This window comes from Lontra canadensis, unplaced genomic scaffold, assembly GCF_010015895.1.
Source record: "Lontra canadensis isolate GAN:19392208 unplaced genomic scaffold, GSC_riverotter_1.0 scaffold22, whole genome shotgun sequence".
NCBI lineage: Eukaryota > Metazoa > Chordata > Mammalia > Carnivora > Mustelidae > Lontra > Lontra canadensis.
Window position 1 is genome coordinate 20,863,021 of NW_022631016.1, and position 25,237 is coordinate 20,888,257.

Sequence of the window (25,237 nt, forward strand, 5' to 3'; positions counted from 1 at the left end):
ACTTATAGATATAAGGCACTTCAAAATCTCTTGCCAAGCGTCAGACTTTTTCATTTTTACAAGGATCATTGAAGAACAACAGCATTTCACTCTTGTTTTGATATTATTTTTACTATTGTGGGTAGAGAATCTGTTCTAATGTTAATTGGTCAAAAAGGCTTTTCAGAATGATAATCATTTAAAATTATTGAAATATCAGCATAATAAATTAGAGTGAAAAAAACAACTTTTCCCTTTGTATGTATGCTCATATTCCTATGGCTGTTGGATTATGTGATTCTTGTATACATTCACTGTAAACCTGAGCTATCTTAGCATAATGTCTAAAACATATCAGTACATAGTTGTAGAGTTTAATAGGACTGTATTGATAGTTTAAAAATTCAAAATTTCCTTCTCTTGATATCTGTACTTATTATTTCTTTTAATTATCTTTTCCTTATCTTATTTCAGACATTAAGAACCCTAGACTTTATTTTTCTTAGTCTGGTGTTTTTACTAGTATATTGAAAATTATATATAATTACATATTTATTTATATAACTTTTTCAAAGTAAGTCTTTTGAGTTTCAAAACTTCATAAAATACAATTTTAAGTTATTGAAAACTTGTAATGATACTCTTAAATTTTTTAATTAAAATAAAATTTTAAATGTAGTAAATTTTAAATTCTAGTTATTCAAGGGATGTTAGGTTTTTGTTTCTATGCTATGGAAATGTCACAAAGCTAAAATAGTCATAGTCTTTTTCTTTATACTACATACAAGTTAAATTATAGTTACTGACCTTAGATTAATGTTTTTCCTTATCAATTAAATTTTTTCAAATAGCTTAGTAAAGAAATGAAGATAAACATGCTGTTTTAAAAGTAAAATAAATCATCAGTTTATTTATTGTTTTTCTAACAACTCGCCTAACCTTAGAAATTCATGAAAAGAAATAACCTTAGTGAGGTTAATATATATACATGTGCATGATGTATATGGTTCCATTTTCATATAAATGGTTTCCCAATATTGCATTGCTTGGCTATTCATGATCAAGCTTTGTTCTTCAAGTTAGATCACACTTACCAGGGTTATTAATCTAAAATAAAGAAATAAATAAATCATTTTAACAACTCCAAATAAGTATGATAGAATAATTGAGTACATCCTGAAGTTTTTGCATTAATAATCAGAACCTTCATTCCTCTGCCTTCACTGAATTTTCTTTCCAATGACTTACATGGACTAGATCTTACTTATTTGAGAAAAAACTCATTTTGCAAATTTGACCTTGTCTTGTATACCTGTATACATGTAAGTAAGATGATTTTTCTCATAAATGTTGCAAATCCTACAGTGATTCAAATGTCTAGTGTGAATATAATAAAAATGGTCCTGAGATCTTTACATATTATTCAAATTGAATACGAACATAAACTTTCATTTCCTTTAAATTTTCTGATCCATAGCGGGGAAAAGAATGTTAGCAGTAAAAACCTCAGAAATGCTCCTGACATAGAAGAGGCTATTCTTATCACAATTCACACATTTCAGCTACCTTTTATTCTACGAAGTTCCTTTGACATAAATGCAAACTCTGCTTCTTTTCAGCTTTATGCAAAGCTAAAATGGGAACCTCTATTTCTAGCCTTGACCACAAAGTCAGAAAAGAGAATGTGTACTGTATGATTCTAGCATTATTCACCATGAAAATGGTCAAGACGAAGCACATATTACCAGGAGTGAAATGACATGAGAGAAAATTAGGATTCACTCATTGGTCATATTATATCTCATAGAATACAAATGAAGGTTATTGCCTTGAACACCTCATTTTTAAGAGGCAATTATTATACTCTGGGGAGTGCTAACTACAGCAATGTATTCTCACTCCCATTCTTTCATTCCAACTTTAGAGCAATACCTGTTCAGTAGGAACAACTTTAAATGGTATTATCCATTCTGGTCTCAATGCACAAAATTTATTAAATTTAAGTAAAAAAGAAGGGAGTTCAGAGCGAATCATTTTCATGCAACTTATTATTATTTGTGTGTGTTGCTAAAATCAACTAATGGCTGAAATACACTATGGCAAGAGGATTTTCCTTAGGATATTTGCTCAAGATGCTTAGTCTCTTGACAAAGAAAGTTGTTCTTATTTCTCTAACGTGTGTGTGTGCATGTGTGTAAGTGTACACACGAGTGCACACGTGCACATGCACACATGTATGCATCCACCTGCCACAGTGCCAGGGCATTGGAATGTAAAAGATTACAGAATTTTTCTTTTCATAGCCGGCACAAAAACAACTCGCAACATACACGAGCACAAGAACTCATACACGTGCACTTGCACGTACACACACACACACAGAGACAACTGTGTGATAAGAAGATATAAAAACGGTATATAATGAAATAGGACAGAGAATGGCAACCCCACTGACTGGCAGATGGTAAACAGCTCGTAAGAACAATATCAAATGTAAACCTTTTACATTTGAACAGGATTTACTATGCAGAGAATAAAATGGAAGGTATAAATAAACTGTAGAGATGTGGGGATTAAGTGGTAAGTTAAATATGGGGTGATTATGTTATGAAGAATAGTGAATGCCCTATTAATAATGGTTTTGAAATAACAGTAATCTCAACATATTTGAGTTTTACTCTAGGCAAGAACCATTAAAAATGTTTGAAGAGGATAACATGGTTTAAAAAAAGTACTCTCATAGAGTATATAAAGGTAATTTGAAAGACAAAATGAAAGTCAGAGGGAATAGGACTGGTTGGGGATTTAATATAAGAAAGCTGATGAGAGATGCGGAGAGACTGCTTACAGTGGAAACACATATGTCACCACACTTATGAGTTTGGAAGATAAATGAATAGAAACCGATCAATCACCAAAGAGGTATAAACTCATGCATTTGTTTTTCTTTAATCTATTTTGTATATTAAATGCTTTTCGATGGCCGCGTCAGGCCAAATATTAAAAGCATCTTTATCAGGACTCACAGCATAGGGTCACACATTTAAAAATGTCTTCTGGTTCTGCACTTTAGTTGCAGGTTGGGGGTAGGAGGAAGAAACTAAAAAGTGAGAATGATGATTCTTAATTTTAGGATTGCTAGCTGCAGCAAGGTAATAGTAACCTTATATTTTTATCCAACTTTAAAATGATACGTGGTCATGAGATGGGCTTTAAATTGATTATTGAGAGTGCTGTCTACATTAGCTCTATACTGTGGCTTCAGTTAATGGCTTAAGAATTTGGAAAACCTAAGCTCCCCATGGTCTGTAACCTTTAAAATGTTGCTCTAGGAATCTGATTACGTAAGTATATTATTTGCTTTTGTTCTTTTGCTTCCAGTCACTTTTACAGCATCTATTTTATCTGTAATCTCTTACTGAAAAAAGTTCCTTGAAGATAAGCTGTGCAAGCCATATTAGCTACTGATATCCAGCACAGACTGAATTTAGATTTTATCACAAGTGTATAATTAGAGAGTATTATCCATCAATTTCAGCCTCTTCCATGATTGAAACTTTTCAAGTGATTCTAACAAGTTTCACCAGTTTGAGTGTCTGTCTCTCTATCCTAATACAACTTAGGGAATATCTGTTAATGAATATTTCTTTGAGTGGATTTTTTTTCATTTTATATTGTGATCACATTTTTTAATATAGTATCATCACTGAATTTAAGGTCCAAAACAGTGTTTATAATGCATTTTTTATATATATACTTTATTTTTTTTAAAGATTTTATTTATTTATTTGACAGACAGAGATCACAAGGAGGCAGAGAGGCAGGCAGAGAGAGAGAGGAAGCAGGCTCCCCACGGAGCAGAGAGCCCGATGCGGGGCTCGATCGCAGGACCCTGGGATCATGACCTGAGCCAAATGCAGAGGCTTTAACCCACTGAGCCACCCAGACGCCCCTATAATGCATTTTTACAAGTTAAAGTACATTGATATATCAACCAAATAATATGTGATGTTTATATTAATTTATATGGCTCTCGATTTTATGTAATTATCTTACATAATATATTTTAAGAATTTATTGTCTCTTCTGTTTCATTTTGTTAAGATCATGTCTTCATGTTAAGGTCATATTTAGTGAGCAGAATGATGATTTTTGTGCTTGTGAAGACAAGTAAGTAAGTAGGCATGATATATATAATTTTTTCCCTTTGCAAAACTCCACTAAAACAATTTAGGGAGTATGGAAAATATCTGCCTGTTTAGTTTATCTGTCTTGTGCTTAATGAGTATAGTGATAACAATAGTGATAATAATATCACAATCCTGTGCTCAAAAACCTGGATTAAAATCAACATTGAACTGAGTGTTCATATGTGCCAGGCACTGAACTATAAGAAAAAAATCTATATTTTCAAAGAGTAAACCATCTGAATAGATATAATAGAAGTGTTTTTATAAAATGCAGTAAAAACAAAATGGTGATGTTGGTTTTTATTTTACATAATTTTGTTACATGTACAGTAGAATGAAAGATTACATAGTTCAAAAGTTAAAGGCTAGTTGGTGACACCTGAGTTCTTGCCCTCACATTGTCGCTGATGTATTGATGAATGAGTGGGGGTGTTCAAAATTGCCCTGGAAAGAAGGGTCACTAATCACTGATCTCATAGAGTGTTTGAGATGCTGTGACTGGAAGAGCAGAAGTATAACCCTAAAACAGACCTGCGGGTCCAGACAAGAAATGAATAGAAATTATTTACAAATGGCCGCTGCAGATTTTCATTTGGAGGTCCGAGTTTTCAAGAAGGAAAGAGTGAACCACCATGTTTCTTAACAAGCTAGAAAATCTCAAAAAAGCAATGATTCATCCTTTAGAGTGACATATCACAGCAAGGAATCCATTCCCACTATCAACTGTGACTTAAAAAAAAAAAAACACTCTGAAAGTTTTACCTAATGTAATAAAACAAGAAACAGAAATAATAGGTATATCTTGGGGCACCTGGGTGGCTCAGTCAAGCATCTGCCTTTGGCTCTAATCATGATCCCCAGGTCTTGGGAATGAGTCCCACATCAGGTTCTCTGCTCAGTGGATAGTCTGCTTGTCCCTCTTCCTACCCTCGCTGGTGCTCTTTTGCTCTCTCTCACTCTTTCTCTCACTAACTCTCTCAAATAAATAATAATAACAAAAAAAGTAGGTATATCTTATTTTGAATAGGCACATTGGAAAAATACTTAAATCTTACAATATGTTAAGCCTTAGTGGTGCACGAACCCTGCATTCACATTATGAAGTTTTTCTCAAAAGCAATCTTGGCATTTAGCTGCATTGGACAAATATACCCACTGGGAATAATTGTGAAATCATGGTCAAAACAAACAGTTATGGAGACAGGCAAAACTGCTGACCAATCAAAAGAGGGAATATTGCAAAGGATATGACCTTGAGTTATGCTTTTTATGGCCTATTCTATTACCAGACTCTTCCTCTATTGTACAGGGTACTATAGTTATAGTATAGTTAGTACAGGGTACTAACTATATTGTCACTAACCCTGTAACCCTGTTATATATATTTATATATATATGTTATATATATATATATATTTATATATATATATGTTATATATATATGTTATATATATATTTATATATATATGTTATATATATTTATATATATATGTTTTATATATATATATATATATATATATATATATATATATGTTAATATATTTAGAGACCAGGCAGAGAGAAGCAGTATTATTTGGCTGAGAAGACAGTGGTCAGAGTTTGAGTTTGCCAGAGGAACTAGAAATTAGAGAGCACAATCTTGGGGAGGAGTCACAGGGAATGTAGCCTCCAAGTTGATGTCTAAACTTCATATGCTCAAGATCCAACTCCAAAATACTTACTAGAAAATGTCAGCAAGAAGGCTAAGAAACTGAACAGATTCCATCAGTAGGAAACAGAAATTAGATTTGTTATTGCCAACTTAGTGTGCATTTGCAAATACTGCAGACCTTCTGTAGAGCTCAAGAAGGGAAAAGTCCTGAAAGTAATGACAACATTGAAATAGTTCTGCCATATGAAATCTGTACATGCAGAAAGAGTGACAAAACAAATTGACAATATTGATAAGTGGTAAATCCTGCTGAATGGTGTATGGAAGTTCTTTGAACAACTTGACTGACCCTCTGGAAGTTTAAAATTATTTCAAATTAGACTTAAAAGAAATATACAGGGATATTGATTAGAATGGCATTTAATCTTTAGAGAAAATTTTAGTTTTCTAACATCAAGGCATGTTGTATTTTTCCAGATAAGTTTCCTTCAATGTTTCTAGCATTTTTGGATCATCCTGAATCTGTGAGAGTTCCAGTTTGTTCATGTCATGACTTCCCCTTGGGGTTTATTTATTTATTGTTTTTTACTCCTAGTCATTCTGGTGTTTAAGTGGTTTAAATCTGCATTCCCTAGTGAGCTGAGCACCTTTTTATATATACGCTAATTGGCCACTTTGGTATCATCTTTTGTGAAATAACTAGTCAGTTATTTTGCTCATTTTCATATTTGCCTGTTCATCTTTTCCTTATTGATTTACGTACTTCTGTAGGCATATGATATTTGTCATACCTATTATGGCATGTTGTATATGTATTAACATTGCCTTTATCAATTTGTAGACATTTTATCAACTTATACCTCCAAATAAATACTTCAGCATCTATAACCTAAGAACAAGAAAATTATCTAATATAATCATGGTATAATTATAAAGTTAAAGAAACAATAATATTATAATATTTAACATTAAGATAAACAGTCCCTCTTCAAATATGCCAATTGTTCTAATAATGAATTTGTGATCATATGCTACCAAAATTCAGCATTCAGTCCAGGGTCACACATTTCCTAAAACAAGTTTGTCATTTTAGTCTCTTAAATCAGAAACTATTCCTGAGACTAGCGGAAACTGACAAGCTAATTTTAAAAGTTTATGAAAATGCAAAGGACCTCAGAAGCCGCAGTGATCTTGAAGAAGAGCAACATGGTTTATCTCCCTCCCAATCCCATCTTGCTTCATTTACTTTTCTCCTACCCCCTTAACCCCCCATGTTGGTTGCTGGGGGGAGGGGGGTTGGGAGAGGGGGGTTGGGGTTATGGACATTGGGGAGGGTATGTGCTATGGTGAGTGCTGTGAAGTGTGTAAACCTGGCGATTCACAGACCTGTACCCCTGGGGGAAAAAAATATATGTTTATTAAAAATAAATAAATAAATTAATTAATTAAAAAAAAAAGAAGAGGAACATGGTTGAGGGACTTATATGACTAGATTAAAAAATAAAACAATAATGATTTGAGAATTAACACAACCTGGTATTAACATAAGGATAAATGGAAAGTTCAACAAACACATGCACACATAAACAGCCACATGAATTACACAAAAAGTTACCATTAGCATTAGATACAAAGTAGTCTTTAAAAAAAAAGAAATGCTAGAGCAAATCTAGGTCTGTATGCACTCTTTGATCTCTACTTTACATCTAGTCCATAAGTGAATTTAAATTGGCTTGTAAGACCTAAACATGGTAGATAAAACAATGAAGCTTCCAGAAAAAAAGCAAAAGATACTTTCTTAATGATGGGCAAATGTCTCTTCAATAGGACACCAAAATTAATAAACTCAAAGGAAGATGTTGATATATAGAAACAAATTAAAATTAAGAAGTCTTCTTCATTAAAAGACACTATGATGGTAATGAAGAAGTAAGCTGAAATTAGGAAAAAATAATTTCAATATCTCTGGAAAATGGCTTGTATATATAAAAACCTTTATAAAGTGTCAAGGCAAAGTTAATAATAGAAATATTAGTAAATATATGGAATAAATAGAACATTCACAAATTCCTGGAGGAAATGTAACTTGGTACAATCTCTTTGAAAACACTTTATGAGCATCTACTAAAGATAAATCTATACCCACTCTGTGGTTCAGCAATCCCACTCTTCAAATATATCCAAAGGAAATGAACCCACATGTAACAATAAAAATGTGCAAGAATCTTTATCACACTTTTTGTATATAATCATGTACAGTAAGAAGCATATCAGTTATTTGTCAATAGAATAAATTAATTGTGTCATATTTAAACAATGGAATACTGTATAATTATCAACAATTAATCCTACATATAATGTCATGAATGAATTTGTCCTGCATAAAGCTGAAATATAGAAGTCAGATACACTGTGTAATCCCAGATATATAAAACTCAACTACTTGCAAACTTATCAATACGGATTGGGGTCAGCAAAGTGGTAACCTCTGGGAGGGCATTGATTAGAAAGGGCTAAATGAGAGGGTTTCTTCTTGGATGCCAAACATTGTTTATATTGTGATATTGGTCATATTAACATAGCTAAATAGAAATGGAAAATAGGTGAATAAAAATCTCCTTGAGCTGTGCAATTAAGATGCACATACATTAGTTTGTACATGTACATCTTAACCAAACCAAGTTGGCAACACATACCCATACATACTTACATCCATTCATTGTAATCCTTATCTGTTATTCCAGAATTATTTATGACAGTCTTTTTTTTTTTTTTAATTTCTAACGGGGTTCTTCATAATGTTCTTTTCTATTTGAAACAGTATCACATAGGAATTATAAACTATTTCTAGAAAACCATTTTAGGGCATCAAAATATGCTCACACTTTAATCTTAGGTACACAGGGAGAACACTATTTGTACTTTGCAGATACTTACTATATACAAATTTTGGGACAAAAAATAATGCCAGAGGAATTTATCTCATTGTAACCATGGGTATCAGTGAATTTGGGAGTTACATTTTCTTCTTTACTTTTTTTTCATCATTTATAAATGCTTCACTATCAATGGACATTTATCCTCTCTTTGAACACTTTGAAAGAAGGAGTTTTATTACTTCGGAAAGGAGACTGTTTTATTATTGATCAACTCTAATTATTCACAATTTTCTAGCTGCAGTTTTTGCACTCTCACTCTAAATCTTAACATTTAGTATTACTGCCTTTGACTTAGAACTTAAAGAGAGTAGCAAAGGACACGGTAATAATGGCTGAGTGATCCAAGTCAAAGAGAATAAAATTAGCAGGCAAAATCTGGGGAACGGATATGTAGCGCAAATTTCCTGGCATCTCTAAGAGTTATTTTTAAATGTGTGTTTATGCCTCACCAACTTTCTTTCAATTTCTCTAAAGCTAATAAATGGTCAAAAATTAATCTCTATGAAATTTTTTCTAAATGTTATTGGTTATCATAATCAACCACTCTAGTACTATTGTCTTGAACTTAATGGCTCTCTGCACGTCACACAGTTTTAGTACATTAAAAAATATTATTGAAGTATAGTTAACATACAATGTCATATTAGTTTCAGGTGTACAACATGGTGATCTGACAATTCCCTATATTACTCAATACTCGCTGTGATAAGTGTTGTCACCGTCTGTCACTATACAACATTATTATGTTATCAATTATGCTGTACTTTTTATCTCCATGAGTTATTTATTTTATAACCAGAAAACTATACCTCTTGATCCCCTTCAACCGTTTTGCCCATTCCCTGTACTTCTCCTCTGTATTTAAGAGCCTACTGTTTGTTCATTCTGTTGTTTAGATATCATATGTAAGTGAAGTCATATGGTATTTGCTTTTCTCTTCCTATTTCACTTGGCATAATACCATTCAGGTCTATCCATGTTATTGCAAATGGCAAGATTTCACTCTTTTTATGGATGAATAATATTCCATTGTATATATAGACATCATCTTCTTTATCCATTCATTCCATCAGTGGATAGTTTTAGAATAAATGAATTCATTAAGATTGCAGAACATGAAATTATTATACAGAAATCTGTTGCACTTCTGTACACTAATAACAAAGTAGCAGAGAGAGAAATTAAGAAAATGATCCCATTTACAATTGCACCAAAAAGAATAAAATACCTAAGAATAAATTTAGTCAAGGGGGTGAAAAACCTATACTCTGAAAACTAAGACACCGATGAAAGAAATTCAAGATGACACAACTAAATGAGAAGATACATGATGCTCATGGATTGGAAGAACTAATGTTATTAAAATGTCCATACTACCCAATGCAATCTACAGATTCAATGCAATCCCTGTTAAGATACCAATAGCACTTTTCACAGAAGTAGAATAAGTAATCCTAAAATTATATGGAACCACCAAAGACCTTAAGTAGCCAAAACAATCTTGAGAAAGAAGGACAAATCTGGAGGTATCACAATCCCAGATTTCAAGACATGCTAAAATGCTATAGTACTCAGAAGAGTATGGTACTGGCATAAAAACAGACACATGGATCAACAGAACAGGATAGAGAGCCCAGAAATAAATCCATGCTTAACCAGTCAATTATTCTACACCAAAGGAGGCAAGAATATACAATGGAAAAAAGACAGTCTTTCCAATAAATAGTGTTGGAAAAACTGGACAGCTACATGCAAAATAATGAAACAGCATTTTTTGTACCACACACAAAAATAAACTCGAAATGGATTAAAGACCTAAATGTGGGGCCTGAAAACATAAGTCTCCTAATATAAAACCAGGCAGCAATCACTTGACCATCAGCCTTAGTAACATATTTATAGATATTTTTCTTCAGGCAGGGGAAACAAAAGCAAAAATAAACTATTGGAACTATACAAAAACAAACAAACAAACAAAAAAACCCAATTTTGACTATAGCATTTTTTATGTGTTCTTCCCATAAACACTGACCAGACAAAGTACTTCTTGGAGATAAAAGCTAGGCAGTGCCTAAGAGCATATCTACCCTTCTCATCTCTGTCTTTCTTCCCCAGGCTGAGGATGGTCAAAGATTCTAACTTTCAGTTTGATCTTCCAATTTATCACCAGCAACACAAGTTGTTCTTTGCTAATATTAGACTAACATGAGTAGGAAGAAAAAAAAAATGAAAATTTTCTGTATCCCCAGTCTATGTAATTTGAGGACAGATACTGAAATTTCCTGCCTTAACTTCAGAGCTGCTCTTATAATAAATTTATGGGAAATATTGACATAACTTTGTATTTATGACATATTTCATTATATTCCTTTTAATAATGATTTCCCTAATACCCATTTTATAATAGAATTTCACCATTCCTTTGTTTACATTAATTTTTAAGTAAAACATGTATATTTATTTGTGTGAAAAACATATTTAGGTCATTGTAAGTTAGAATTTACAATTTATTTTAAAAATCAGTATATTTCATGATAAACTTGGGACAAATGGAGTATAGAGTCTATGTTGTTTTGTTGTATATTAGAAAACTGGTTTCATAATGTATATAAACAAATACTATTTTGTCTGTCATTTGACCAAGACACTTTTATTTTTTTCATGTACACATAAAAAAATGACTTCACTCACTTGAAATGAAGACTTTTTTAAAAGAAAGTTTAACATGCTTTATTGGGGTAAGCATAGAAAAGTCAATAAAGCTTTTTTTTTTTTCAGAGATTTGTAAAAACCTTTAGCACAGCAAATAACCTAGTATTTTATAACTTTAAAGATATTTAATATTTCATTTTTATTAATCTGAAATATACTACAGTGACTACAAAAAGTGATTTTCTAAGCAAGTAAGAACGTAAAAAAAATGTGTTTTCACAACATACATCAACATAATTAGTGGAAAGTAGTTATTGATTGAGATAGAGTTGCTTCTGACATTTTTTTCCCTAAAAGTTTATTATCCTTTAACTTATAAGTATACTGGCTGAATTTCAACAATGGTTGAAGATGAATTAAACAACAAACCCAGGAAAAGTGTTGAATACAAAGAAGGGTTACATCCAAATACATACTCTGCCTAGTCACTGCCATTATCCCCATATAGTGTTAGGAATACCATATGCTAAGATTTAATATTCTCCTCAAACAGTTTGCTTCCTTCAACCGTCCGTCTTAACATATTGACAATACTATTCTAATTAAAAATCTGAAAAAAGTCATTTAAGGCAGGAACTTAAAAATTGTTATGTGGTATTCTTAGAGTACTTTATAAGAATGCTCAGGTCCTTCTTCAGTTCCTACTATGCAGTGTAAAAGAAAAATTACTCAAGAAAAGAAAATGGAGGGGCACCGGAGTGGCTCAGTGGGTTAAGCTGCCTTCGGCTCAGGTCATGTTCTCAGGGTCCTGGGATCAAGCCCGGCATCGGGCTCTCTGCTTAGCAGGAAGCCTGCTTCCCCCTCTCTCTTGGCCGGCCTCTCTGTCTACTTGTGATCTCTCTCTCTGTGTCAAATAAATAAATCTTTAAAAAAATAAATGTCTTTTTTATTCTGTCAAATAAATAAAATCTTTAAAAAAAGAAAAAGAAAGAAAAGAAAATGGAATGAAATACTTTTTAGCCAATATGCTCTAAACCATATTTGCTTTGTTGATTCGGTCCTAGAGGACTTCATTTTATATATGCATTCAATCATAAGACATTTATTTATAGGAAACACAAGTTTTAATAAGGAAAAAATAGGTAGGAGTTCTGATTCCAGTCACAGAAAATAGCTTGTCTGGGAACAACAATCTTATTGTGGAAATAATTAACTCCTTACAAACTGGGTTTTTTTTTTGTTTTTTTTTAAGACTTTATAAAGTCAGTAGATAAAAACCAGCAACACAAACTGGGAGGATTACTAGCAAATAGGGGTTAAATTGATTTACATATTAATCCCCTTTTCCTTGCAAGTATCCCACTTTTCATGTGTCATGCAGAAGACAGAATTCAATCAGAAAGCAGCAGTCTTTACAAATTAAGGAATCAGAGGTCAGGATTCAGGGATGCCATAATGGCTAAAAATTGGGAAGATATTCAGGAGTAGAGAAAGCCACAGAGGAGAAAGCTCTAAACCTTGAACACATGCTACATGTAACATGTAGGTGACTTCTAAACTGGCCATCTATAGACTAAGACTCCAAGGAATCCAGAGAAGAGGAACAGTCTGAAAGTTAAAAATTAAGCAGAGATTTTAGCCACACCAAATACTAGGAATGAAGATTTTAAGATTAATGCTCCTTGTAGGTAAATATGTTTGGTGAACACTTTGAGATATCCAATAAAACAGCAGAAAAGTGGTAACTTAGAAGCTTGGGTGACGTACTAGGATACAGGGTTACACCACAGGACAAAGGGAATAAACAAAATAGTCTGCCATGAAAATTCTAAAAGCCTACATAGAATCAAAGTAGAATCCCACAATTTCACTTCCTGCTTGGACAAAACTCAACAATCTTTAGAGGAAGAAAACAAAATCCAGAATCTCCACAATGTGTTAACCATAATACCCAGTATGTAATCTAAATTTTATATAGATTTGAAGAGCAGAAAAATATAGCAAGAGAATAATCAATAGAAATAGGTAAAAGTAACTCAGATGTTAAACTTAACAAAGATTTTAAAAATAACTATCATAAGTATACTAAATAATTTATAGGGCACACTAAAATAATGATTAAGTAAGGGATTTCATAAATTATATTAAAAATCAAATGGAAAAGGAAACCTAGAACTGGAAATTATATCTTCTGTGATAAAAACCTGTAGCAGTAGATTAGACACAGAAACAAAAGAAACAATAAATTTGATGACACTAAAAATTAATTAAACAAATTAAAGCATAGATATAGAACTACACTGAAAAAAATATAAGATAGTCTCAGTGATGTAGAAGAAAATGTGGAACACCCTAATATACTTGTATTTGGAGTTCTCCCTCTGCAAAATTAAATATATATATATATGTATATATATATATATATACATATATATATATATATATACATATATATATATATATATATAGCAGACCATAAAAATGAGCATACAATTTAAAGGTTTAATGAAAAAATACCCACTGATCTAAAAAGGCCAGTGAATCCCAAGGAGGTTAAGCAAAACACATCTAGGGGTAACTGGGTGGCTCAGTTGGTTAAGCATCTGACTCTTGGTGTCAGCTCAGGTCATAATCTCAGGGTTGTGAAATTGAGCCATGCATTTGGTTTGCATCAGCACGGAGATTAGTTCTCTCCCCCTGCCCCTCCCCTCAGCATGTGCTATCTAAATAAATAAGTAAATAAGTAAATAAAATCTTGAAAAAACAGAACAAAAACACAGCCAGGTATCAAAGCACAACCCATGTTGAAACAGACTGTCAGAGAGCAAAAGACACAGACAGAACCTTAAGAGGAACCAGAGACAAATACACATGACATATAGGACAACAATGATAAGAATAATGACTGACTTCCTACTTAAACTAATAAAATCCACAATGCAATATAGCAAAAATTTTGAGTGCTAAGAGAAAAAACAAACAAACAAGCAGTTATAGATCAATCTATAGTCCTATAGCCACTTAAAATATTTTTCAAAATTAGAAATGAAATAATTATATTTTCAGATTAAAAAAAAAAAGCTGAGAAAATTTATTTCCATCAGATCCAAACTATAAATTATGCTAAAGGAAGTCTTCAGGTTGAAAGGAAATGACAGCATGCAGAAATTCAGATCAATATGAAAGAGTAAAAAGCACTGACTGGAAATGGTAATTACATAAGTAAAATATAATATAATACAAAATTATATTTTCTTTTTAGGTTTTTAGTAAATAATGAAATGCTTAAATAATGAAAATTAGCAACATATGGTACAGTTTATAACATATACAGATGGAAAATATATGAGAAATATAAAGACTGACAGAGGGAATAAAATTATATTGTTCTAAGATTATTGCATTGCATACTAAAATATATATTTATTAGATTTATATTATAATAGGTAGAGGGTGAATTGTAAAGAACAAATTCAGATATTTAAAAAAAAACCTCAATTGACCCAAAACATGGTAGGAAAGCAAAAACAAACAAATCACCTCTGAGATGTTTACAAGAGCTGTGTTTTAAATAGAATTGTACAAAAAGGCTGAAAGCAAAAGGATGTAAATTACAAACTGTACAAACATAATCATAAATGATTGGTGTGGCTAAGTTTGTATCAGGCAAAGTAAACTTCAAGCAAGTAGTACTATGAAAGATAAAAAGTGATATTTCATAACAACAAAGCATCAATTAATCAGAAACATAAAAGATGGTTGACCATGCATCTAATAATGGCATAAAAAAATAAAGAAAACTTGACAGAGGTAAAAAGAGGAATTGTCACAGTAAGTATTGGAATAAGGTGACACAAAACTTGTAACCATAGAGAACTGAATAATACCATCAAGTTTACATAAGATTGCAAAATACTATACCCAGTAAGTGTGCAATATACATTCTTTTTTAAGTATGTAAGACAAATTTAGCAAAATAGTTTTTTAAGTGCATTTTTTTCTAAAACCATTAACACATAATAGCAATAGATCTTATTGTATTTATAGAGGAAGATCAATAGAACATAAACTGTGGAAGAATCTTTTAATTTTTCAAGAAAAGCTATTATAGAAACCATTGAAGAAGCTAAAACTTCCACAAAATTGCCACCTACAAATATATCCCTTTCCATTTTTGTGGGGAGGGGAGGAGGCCTCTTTCCCCTTAGATTTACCAAGTCACTTATTCTTTGATCTTGAACTCATTTTTGTGTCTCTGTTCATGTAAAGGTCTGAGTATGATGATTTTTTGTAATCATATCCCTAAAAAAAGATGGCTCTGAAATAGGATATTTACTGAGGGAATTCCACTAAGTGTATATTCAATAACATATCTAGAATAACCTCAATTACAGTATGAAATCAGTGTAAAGAGGCCTGATCATGGGAAACCTAACCACCTCAGTCAGTTAAAAGTCTGACTTTGGCTCAGGTCAAGATCCCTGTGTCCTGGAATAGAACCCCACATTGGGCTCCTTATTCAGAAGGGAGCCTGCTTCTCCCTCTCCCTCTGCCTGTTGATCCCCCTGCTTGTGCTCTTGCTCTCTCTGTCAAATAAATAAATAAAATCTTAAAAACAAAAGAAGCCTTAACATCTTTTAGAATTTTGTCCTAAGTCCTTTTCCATGAATAATTCCACCATAGCTATAAGACTATTAATATGAGTTATTAGAATTTACTGATTTACTGTGGACAAATTACAAAATGTTTGCACAAGCAAAGTTTGGTTATTTTATGAAAATCTGGTAAAAAAAAAAGTCTGTGTTCATGGGAATAGGGAAATATGATAGTCTTAAATTAACAAATAAACCAACATGCATCCATTTTTAATTTGGAGAGTGATCTTAATGCTAAATTAGGCTAAGTAGAACTTAGGTATTAGGAATTCAGTCTATTGATTAAGGAAAAAAGGATCATCCTTCATCTAAACTGAGATTTCTGTCAGTCTTTCTCCAGCAGGCCAGTGATAACAGCATTTTGTTTTTTATAGATACTACTAAATCTACAATAACTTACTTATATCTATTTCTAAGATGCAGACAGGTTTATTTTATTTACTCTTATTTTTAGGACTCCACCTTGGTGTCCCACATTGTAGGTGGTCAGTTTTTAAAACTAATTGAATAATAATACATAGGTCTAAAATTCACATTAATATAGTCACAACTTTACAAATAAATATCCAGCTTACTAATAATGTCCCATGTTGGCATATTTTGGAAGATAAGTGTTATCAATTTTCTGAAATACAGTTGACTAATGCATACCCAGAGCTTTAAAATGATATCTTTGATTCTTGGAATTCCACTTCCAGTTAACAAAGGAATCTAGTAAGCATAATTTAAAATACACTAAAAATTATCAGTTACCAAATTATCATCACCAAAGGGTGTATGTGTGTAAAACTATTCTATATAGAAATTTCAGAAAAGATATAAAATTAATTTAATCAGAAACTATATATATGATGCCATATGCCTAACATTGAAATTTTAACAATGTGCAGAAACACAGAATTAACTGAGAAAAAGTAAAATATATAGAAGTAATGTAAAATCTACAGTCTTAATATATGTAAAAGAAAATAAACATAAAAATGTAATCATTTTAATCTTATCTTCATAGTGTGATTATAGTTAATTTTTGATATGTTTTACATTAATTTTTTGTTTTATGGACCTAGCTCATTGTAAGGAGCACAAATTACTTGTATAATAATAATAATAATAATAATAATAGATGATGTTTGTGCTTAAATATTTTTTCACAATCCTCTCTCTAGACCATCCTGGAGATGCTATTACTTCTTTTTAAGTTTCTTTCTTTTACTTTTTTTTGGAAACACTGATGGATATACAAGGGTGGATGTGATCTTCTACAAGTATTGAAGTAGAGGAAGAGAATGTTGAAATATTAGAAATAGTTCAAAAGCATTGAAATTGGTGGAAGGTATGTATCAGGAAAAAAATCACACATATATTTGGTAATCTTACTAATAAATATTTTCTGCCATACTCTAATATTTTTTGAATGATTTAACAGCTGCTATATTCCAGAAAAAAAATTTACCTAAATTTTAAATGTAAACTTTTCTAGAAGTAGTTACAGTTCCTTAATCAAAGTCAGAATTTATTTGATCTTATCTTTTAGTTCTTAATGCCTGTTTAAAATTATCTGTATTAAGGACATAGAGGTTTTTTTGAAGTAAAAGGGATTCTCAAGTTTGTGCTGTTTGAGGGCATAGAGTAAAATGGGAGGATCTTGGGTTGCAATTAGGAGCCCCAAGTATAATGGCAATACAGGAAAGAAATTGACCTTGGTGCAACATGTATCAGGAAAGTGGGATTTTTTTTTTTTAACTTTCTCTGCTCTTTTAGTGTTTTGTAGTGTCAATACCTCAGGACCCAGAGTAATTAATGGCCAATAGAGATATATTGAGAGCAACTGAATATTAATTTTGAGTAAATAAATACATTAAGTCAAACATTTCAGGTAAGAAAAAATGAAATCCAACACAGATTCAGAGCCCAAAGTTCACAGATTCTAGATAGTAAAATATTACACCAAAATAATTAAAATTATGCCTTGAATAAGTTGAGAGGTGGTATAATTTTGATGGGAAATTCTAGCTGGGGAGAATGACAGTGGGCATTTTGTATAAGGACTCACTTGAGGTAGGACTGAAAGCAAGGAGAAGAGATGAAATTATGAAAAAGGGCTTAGATACTCTCTGAAAAAGGTCTGTGACCCTGATAAAATAGAAGTCAAGCATATGGAAGAGAAAAGATTTACCTTTGCCCAGAGCTAAAGCCATAGTTGTAGGTATGATATCCAGTATTTGGGATTCTACTTAAGTGAATTTGGGTTATTTTTCTATGGATAGGTTGACCTGGAGATTGGCATCATGCAAGAGACACTACATCAAAAACTAATGATGTACTGTATGGTGACTCACATAACATGAAAGAAAGAGTGTGTCGTGTGTTTTTAAGAATTACAAAATAATGAAGTCAACTAAAAAGTCCAGTTAGTGTGCTAACGCAGTGGCTCAGTGAGGTGGTGATAGAGTGCTAGCAGCGAGGAAATTGGCAGTCAGAGTGAAATGATAGCACTCTATTCAAAAAGCAAAGTTTTAGAGAGCTCAGTGTGAAATAAGCCTTTGTAGACTGTCCAGAAAACCTAGACTTAATGCTTAATATTTTTCTCATGTGTTTTTAGCTTTAAACAACTAACCTAGGAAGAGCATTTTGGGGATACAATGTGCCCATAAATCTGAAACAGCTACCACATGTACTGCAGCCCAACTAAAGCTTTGTAATTTATTTAGATTCTGAAAAACACTGTAATATACTATAAAAATTTATCAAATATCCTTCAGGAAATTTGAGACTTTATTTCTGTTTCTGTAAACATCAACCTGCCATTTTCTGAAAGCCTAAGAGAACACTGCCTGTCCAAATACATTATTTTATGTATGCTTTAGAGAAATATCAATATTTAGTGCATATGTCAATAACCCTAAGTACAAAAGAGAGTTTCATCACTCAGTCTATTAGAAATCAGACTCCTGTCTGTTCTCCTGTTGGTACCTGTGTTTCCCTTTGTTTTAGTTAACACCTAAATCAGTTGTACCCAGTTGTAACCAAGATCTTGATAAATGTTAAAAGTCCTCTTCCATTCTGGGATTCTGTAATTATACTCTTGATGTTTTCAGCTCTAGAACAGTAAAAGTTTTGGAATTAACACTATTAAAAATTTAGAATTAACTCTATTAAAAATATATTGTATTTAAATGGTGCCTAGTAATAGGCAGTTCCATGGCATGATGTTGATTGCTCTGAGCAAAGCTAATCCCTTGAATTGAAATGTAATTGTCAATTAAGCTGATATTTCAAATTATTTTATGAATGCTAATGTTTTCCTTCAAAAGGGATAAACATTATACCTGTAAGTTTGGTATCTCTCTGCATAATAAATGTGCTTTTATAACTAGATATCCAATATCAGTTCTCCATAATAGGCATATGATCAGTTAATTATTAATTCATGACAACTCAGGATTGTCCTGAGGACAATTTCTTGGGATCTAGATCTAATGTGTAAGAAATCAAATGTATATGAAGTTTCTCTAACAGAATGGTAGGAGCCTTTGCTATGCTTCTTATTAAATTTATTTAAATTCTTCTCTTGAGCAGTGTTACTCTTATGGCTAAGTAATTCAGCCACATGTCTCTATTCAAATCACAAGGAAACTACATGGCAATTGTCATAACTTTGTAATCCTCTTAAGTAAGAACCAAAGAGTTCCCTCATTACAAAAAACAGAATTAATAAATCTCTGATAGCTTCCATCAACAACAAGCAACCAAACTTCAGATTGCATTATTGTGGAAAACAAAAGTTACTCATAATTTTTTTTAATTTTAAATCCAGTATAGTTAACATACAAAAATTACTCTTAATTTCAACATTCCTCAATTTTCTGTCCTGTATTGCAAAAGTCTGAAATGACATACAGAAATATTCCCTAGTTTTTCTTATAAAAATATCATCGTTACTCATTTTGTTGCTTCTCCAGTCCATCCTGACACCAAAGCAAACTGAGCATTCCATACTTGTGATACATCAAAAATAAGTACAAAAGTTTTCAACGGGACTCACTTTCCATGCTGTATGTAAAAACAACTCAGCATGGAATTCTGGGCCTTTTACAGTAGTGATCTAACTTCATCGTATTAGGCTACTCTGTGTGTGTGTGTGTGTTTGTGTTTGCATGTGTGTTTCACATGCACACCATGCCATATGCAATCTCACCTCCTTGCAAATTTGATTAAATTTTTACTAGTTCTTCTTGCCCTCAAATGCAGTTGCATCCATAATCCTAGAATACATCAGCATTTTGAAGTTAAAGAAATCTTAGTGGCAATTTAACCTAACAAGAATTTGAGGTTTGGAAAGTTTAATTAACTTCTAAGTTCTGCACAGTTACTGAATGGCATAATCAGGACTGACCCTTGCAAATTTCATGTTTCAGTGCATGCACAAGTATATTTTATTAAATTTTGCTGCTACTACTTTATTATTTGTTTTAAAATTCCTTCCTTTAAATTCAGAATCAAACCCTAAATTTTTCATCCAAGGATTATATATCCTTCCAACTTTATACAATTTTATATCACCTATAAATTAAAAGAGGTCTTAACATTGTCTGCAATGCCAACCTTCTGTAAAACTAAGAAAAAATATGAAAATCTCTTTACATTAGAAACTGCATATTCTCTTTGAATCATGGTGCCTGGTAAATATGGTAGGTATTTATATTACATGAAGGTGGCCAATGCTGTGGGTCCTTGAAGACGAGGGAAACAGAACAAGTGGTCAAAAAGAAAACAATTTGTTTGGTATTCAAAAAATTAAATCCTCCAGAGAACTCATATGTTTGACCAAGTTGAGGTGCAAAGACCTAGTTAGTCTCTGCCTATGGAAATGAATAATGAAGTCAGAAACTAGAAGAACAGGTTAGGAGAGTTTATAGACCCTTAAGAACTTAATGAATCCTAGAAGTCCTTGGAAGCCTATTTTTATCTGAACTAACTGTATGGTGCATGGCAAATCTTAAGACAAGGCCCTGATACAAAACAGAGAAATCTTTTTTTTTTTTTTTTTTTTCAAAAAGAAGTGCAAGCGTTTTATTTTGTTGAAGTTTCTCTTTCATACACATGTTTCTTTCCAAGTATAATTTGAAAATAGTTGACACAGTTTGGGTTTGACTATCTTCATTTGACAAAAATTCTGATTATTATAATGGTGTTGCACTTTTGGTTCATAATCTGGTTGTCAAGGATAAATAGGCACAGAAATCCAACACCTTAACTTGTCCATGGATTTAAAAAAAAAGGTTATTTTCCAAAGACAAGTGAAAAAATATTTTATGAAGACTAATTAAATAAAACTATGCACGCATTTAGTAACTATTTTTGACACATTATTGAACTAATTAAAAATAAGCAGGAAGGTACAAAAAGATCCAAAGCTTAGTGTATATTTTAAAATGTCAGTGCAATAATGGTGTCTGTTAACCAATGCACACTCAATTTTTAGAAAGAAGCATTTTTGTTTACAACTAAAAGTAAATGCCTGCAGTAGAGCCTTGATCGCCTTGTGACTGAGTATCTCTATTTATTTGTGGCTGTTCTTCTGCATCTGTAAATCTCCAAGGATAAAACCCTCTATGTGAGACCTCATGAACCGGATGTGTCCTTTATACACTGCCTTAGAAAAAGAATCACAAGGCAATTTCAAGTCCTTAGACACAAACATTTGTCAGTTGAACTTGAAATATCCTGATGTTAGTTATTAACTATAGTGTGGAAATTGATGTTAAATGAGGGGTGCAGGGGGATGCCCTATGACTAACCTGAGGAGAAATAAGAGGGAAAAAGGAATCAGCAAGTGAACTCTATGGGGCAAAATGAGTATGACCTATGGAACCAGGGGAGAGAGATATCAAAAGAAGAGGAAATAATAGGCTTCCAATAAAAAGCTATGTTTGAAAAAATACTGTCACACACACAAAATGAAAAATTAAATCAAGATTTTGGCAATTTCACAGAATAAATGTATTTCTGGCTTAAAAGCAATAGCCATGGCTTTGTGATATCAGGTACTTTTTATATTTTTATTTTTGGCCTGTTCTATCTTATCTGCCTTGTGTTGACAATAAGTCAAAAAATACTCAGACCATCACAGTCACTTCTAGCCTCATGTACAAAGAATCAAGAAAATAAAATATATGATTTATGGGCAGTGTTAGCATTCATCACTGTTTATTTTGTTTTATTCTTAGAATTTGAAAGTATCTGAGCATTAGGCACGTATGTGGGACAATGAAGTGAACAAGGAATTGTCCTGTATACAGAATGGTATGAATGAAAATGATAAGGCGAAGATGGATAATAGAAAATTCTGGACATTGGCAAGATCATGTCCTCTATTTTGAGACAGAGAAGAAGCAGGAAGACAAAGATTGTGAATCTGTTTTCCCAAAGTTGAATATAAGAAGGGAGAGTTACATATTCTCTATTGCCATTTGTTCCAGACTGCTAATGAGCTCCTGTTGCTGCTGCTAGGACGGCTCATCCCAAAGGTACTGCCTTCTTTCTACTGTTTTCCTTCTGCTTCTCCTTGAGTCCTTTGGTCTGGCTTATAGGCAGGAAGTAGTTCAGTTCGACTGAGACTAAGAAACAGACCATCTAGATAGAAGTATTTGTACTTACTCTCATACACTGCTTACTATTCAACTTAAGATAAATTGTTTATTAGTAGAGACCGATATAATTTTTGACATATTTTTGTGTTTTTTTGCCTCACATAGCACACTAAGTTATAATTTTACATGATGTTAAATTAAATTTCGAAGAAAGTTTTTAAAATCTTCTAAATACACACACATAAAACTAAGTCATATGTAGCCGATTAATAATGAATCAAGTCCACAGATGATGTTTTATGTTGAGGCTCACTATGGATACTGACTTGCACTTAGCTACCTGAATAAATCACATTCCCCATTCTACCCTACTACAAACATTTGCAATATTATGCCTTCTGCACATCGTAATTAGTCAGATACTTTGAAATAATCATTATTTTAAACAATCAGCACAGGAAGTTGCTATAAAACCGACTACATTGCTACCACTTTTTAATTGCTTTTCTTACCTTGCCAACATATTGTGTATCTGTACCTGTGTACTCTTCCAACAAGAAGAACTGATTCCACATCCAGCCACGCTTGGTGCGATGTAATATTCTACCATCATCTTTCGTCAGATCCACTACCCTTTTGCTTGGTAAATCACTGTTAGCTTTTTCTTGTAGTGGGATAGCGTCAACTATATGCGACATATAGGTCCAGATGAATAGAGATAGGCAGTAGTAAGTCCTCATTATAAACAGCTTCAGCAGGATATCAAATTCAGTATATTGTCTGATGCCCCTGAGGACTAGAGGGAGAAAAGTGGTTTATCATGTTGTATTTCATTTTCACATAACCTGTAAACTATAAGACTTTTCTAAATGTTACTAAAATTTTATAAATAATATATTAGATATACATTATTTTTCCATGTTACATCAGTAAGCTATCATTAAAACCTCATGTATCACCTGGCTATGTAAGGAGACCTATGTAGCACAAGTAAACAGGAAATTAACAGCTGACTTTAACATCACATATATTGCAGCATATAAATGAGAAGATATTTGTAATTTAAAATACTAAATATTTGAAAAAAATTAAGCCCTATAGTATACCAAAGATTATACTGAGTGTTCCTAAAGTCTTTAAGACCAAAAAACTAGTGTATTTATTAATATGTACATATATATGTGCTTATATATTTTAAATAACACTGTTTTCTGCACACAATTTGCCAACTTCTGTAATGTGTTTCTTCTCCTCCTCCTCCTACTCCTCCTCTTCCTCTTCTTCCTCTTCCTTGTTCTTCTGTAACATGATAAGATGTTCCCTCAAGGCAGATTAAATTATACCGAATGTACTTAGGATTGTGTCTTGCAATACCTAGCACCATACTATGTCGATCCTTTATAACTGATGGCTATATTTTTTCTTACCATCAGTTGAGTAAGTTACTCAAATTTAATTGGATTCTGAAGAAAGCATGCTCTAAATGGAAACATATTACCTGATAATTAAAAATAACAATACATATTTATTTCCTAAAATAATAGGAAAAATGAGCACACAAAATTGGTATGGTAATATTAGATATGAGGTCTCAGCTATGGGATAATTTGATCTGGAATTTTGCAACCAACAATGTCTCTCAGTCGAGATAGTAAGTTGATTCTTCTTGAAGTTAAAAAAAAAAAGTTCATTTGGCATTTCAGAATTAATTTTATTTATTAGAAAATTGGTTTTTGTGAAACATTTCATTTAGCAGATATGAAATTATAGTAATGCTGCTGCCAGTAATGCCTTTGATAAGCAATTGAAACCCATCAAACTAGTATAGGCAAAAGAAGAATTCATTGGATTATGAAATCAAATTAAGTATGGAAAGGGAGGAAGGAAAGGAGCAAAGAAGCAACTGGGCCTTTGTGCTCATGAAAACAAGAATGAAGGGTTTAGGTTCTTTAGTACTATTCTCTCTAGCTCATTCCTCTCTTCTCTCTTGCTTTCAACTAAGCCTCCTAAACCTGATGCAACAGAGGAATATATAAAGTTCAGATTTAACATCTTCCAATCCAGAAAACAATGGATAGTATTATCTAAGTAGAGTCTGAAAAATTCTGGGAATGGACTCTAATTTACCTGGCTTGGGTCAGATGCCCAACACTGGACCATACATCTCTGGAGTCAGTTGTTGTTCTCGAGGCATAAAGGTCAAACACATGCCTCTAGCCTGGTTTCATCCTTTATTGTCTGTGAGATTTGGGGATATTTACTCAGTCTCAACTACTTCTTCCCATAAAAGAGAATAATTGATATATGACTCACAAGGTGTTGTTATTAAATTTATTTTGAACTTCAGTCAATACAAAGTAATAGTTATTTGTATCACAAGGACTTTATTTATACAACAGCATATACCTACCAGGAAACTGAAGTGTGAAGAATTTAACAAATGCACAGATAATAAGTACTGGAACAAATTTTTAGACACACAGCCTTAAATAGTATGTTTTACAAAAGATAATCTATGTAAACAAGTTAGTATAGTGCTAGGATACAAATTTTGAACATGTTAATATCATCATCATCA

At 32.3% G+C, this 25,237-nt stretch overlaps 1 protein-coding gene across 2 annotated transcripts in view; it reads right to left on the reverse strand.

The window, feature by feature from the left end:
* Nucleotides 1-25,237, reverse strand: part of CDH9 (cadherin 9) — a 132,864-nt gene that overhangs the window by 63,493 nt on the left and 44,134 nt on the right. The window contains exon 2 of one of the 2 annotated variants that reach the window (XM_032861913.1): nucleotides 23,172-23,448. In XM_032861913.1, coding sequence (XP_032717804.1) covers nucleotides 23,172-23,399 — 228 coding nt within the window. In that variant the 5' untranslated portion in view covers nucleotides 23,400-23,448. Of the gene's footprint in view, nucleotides 1-23,171; nucleotides 23,452-25,237 lie in introns of those variants that run through there. The other variant, XM_032861914.1, reaches the window with a different exon arrangement.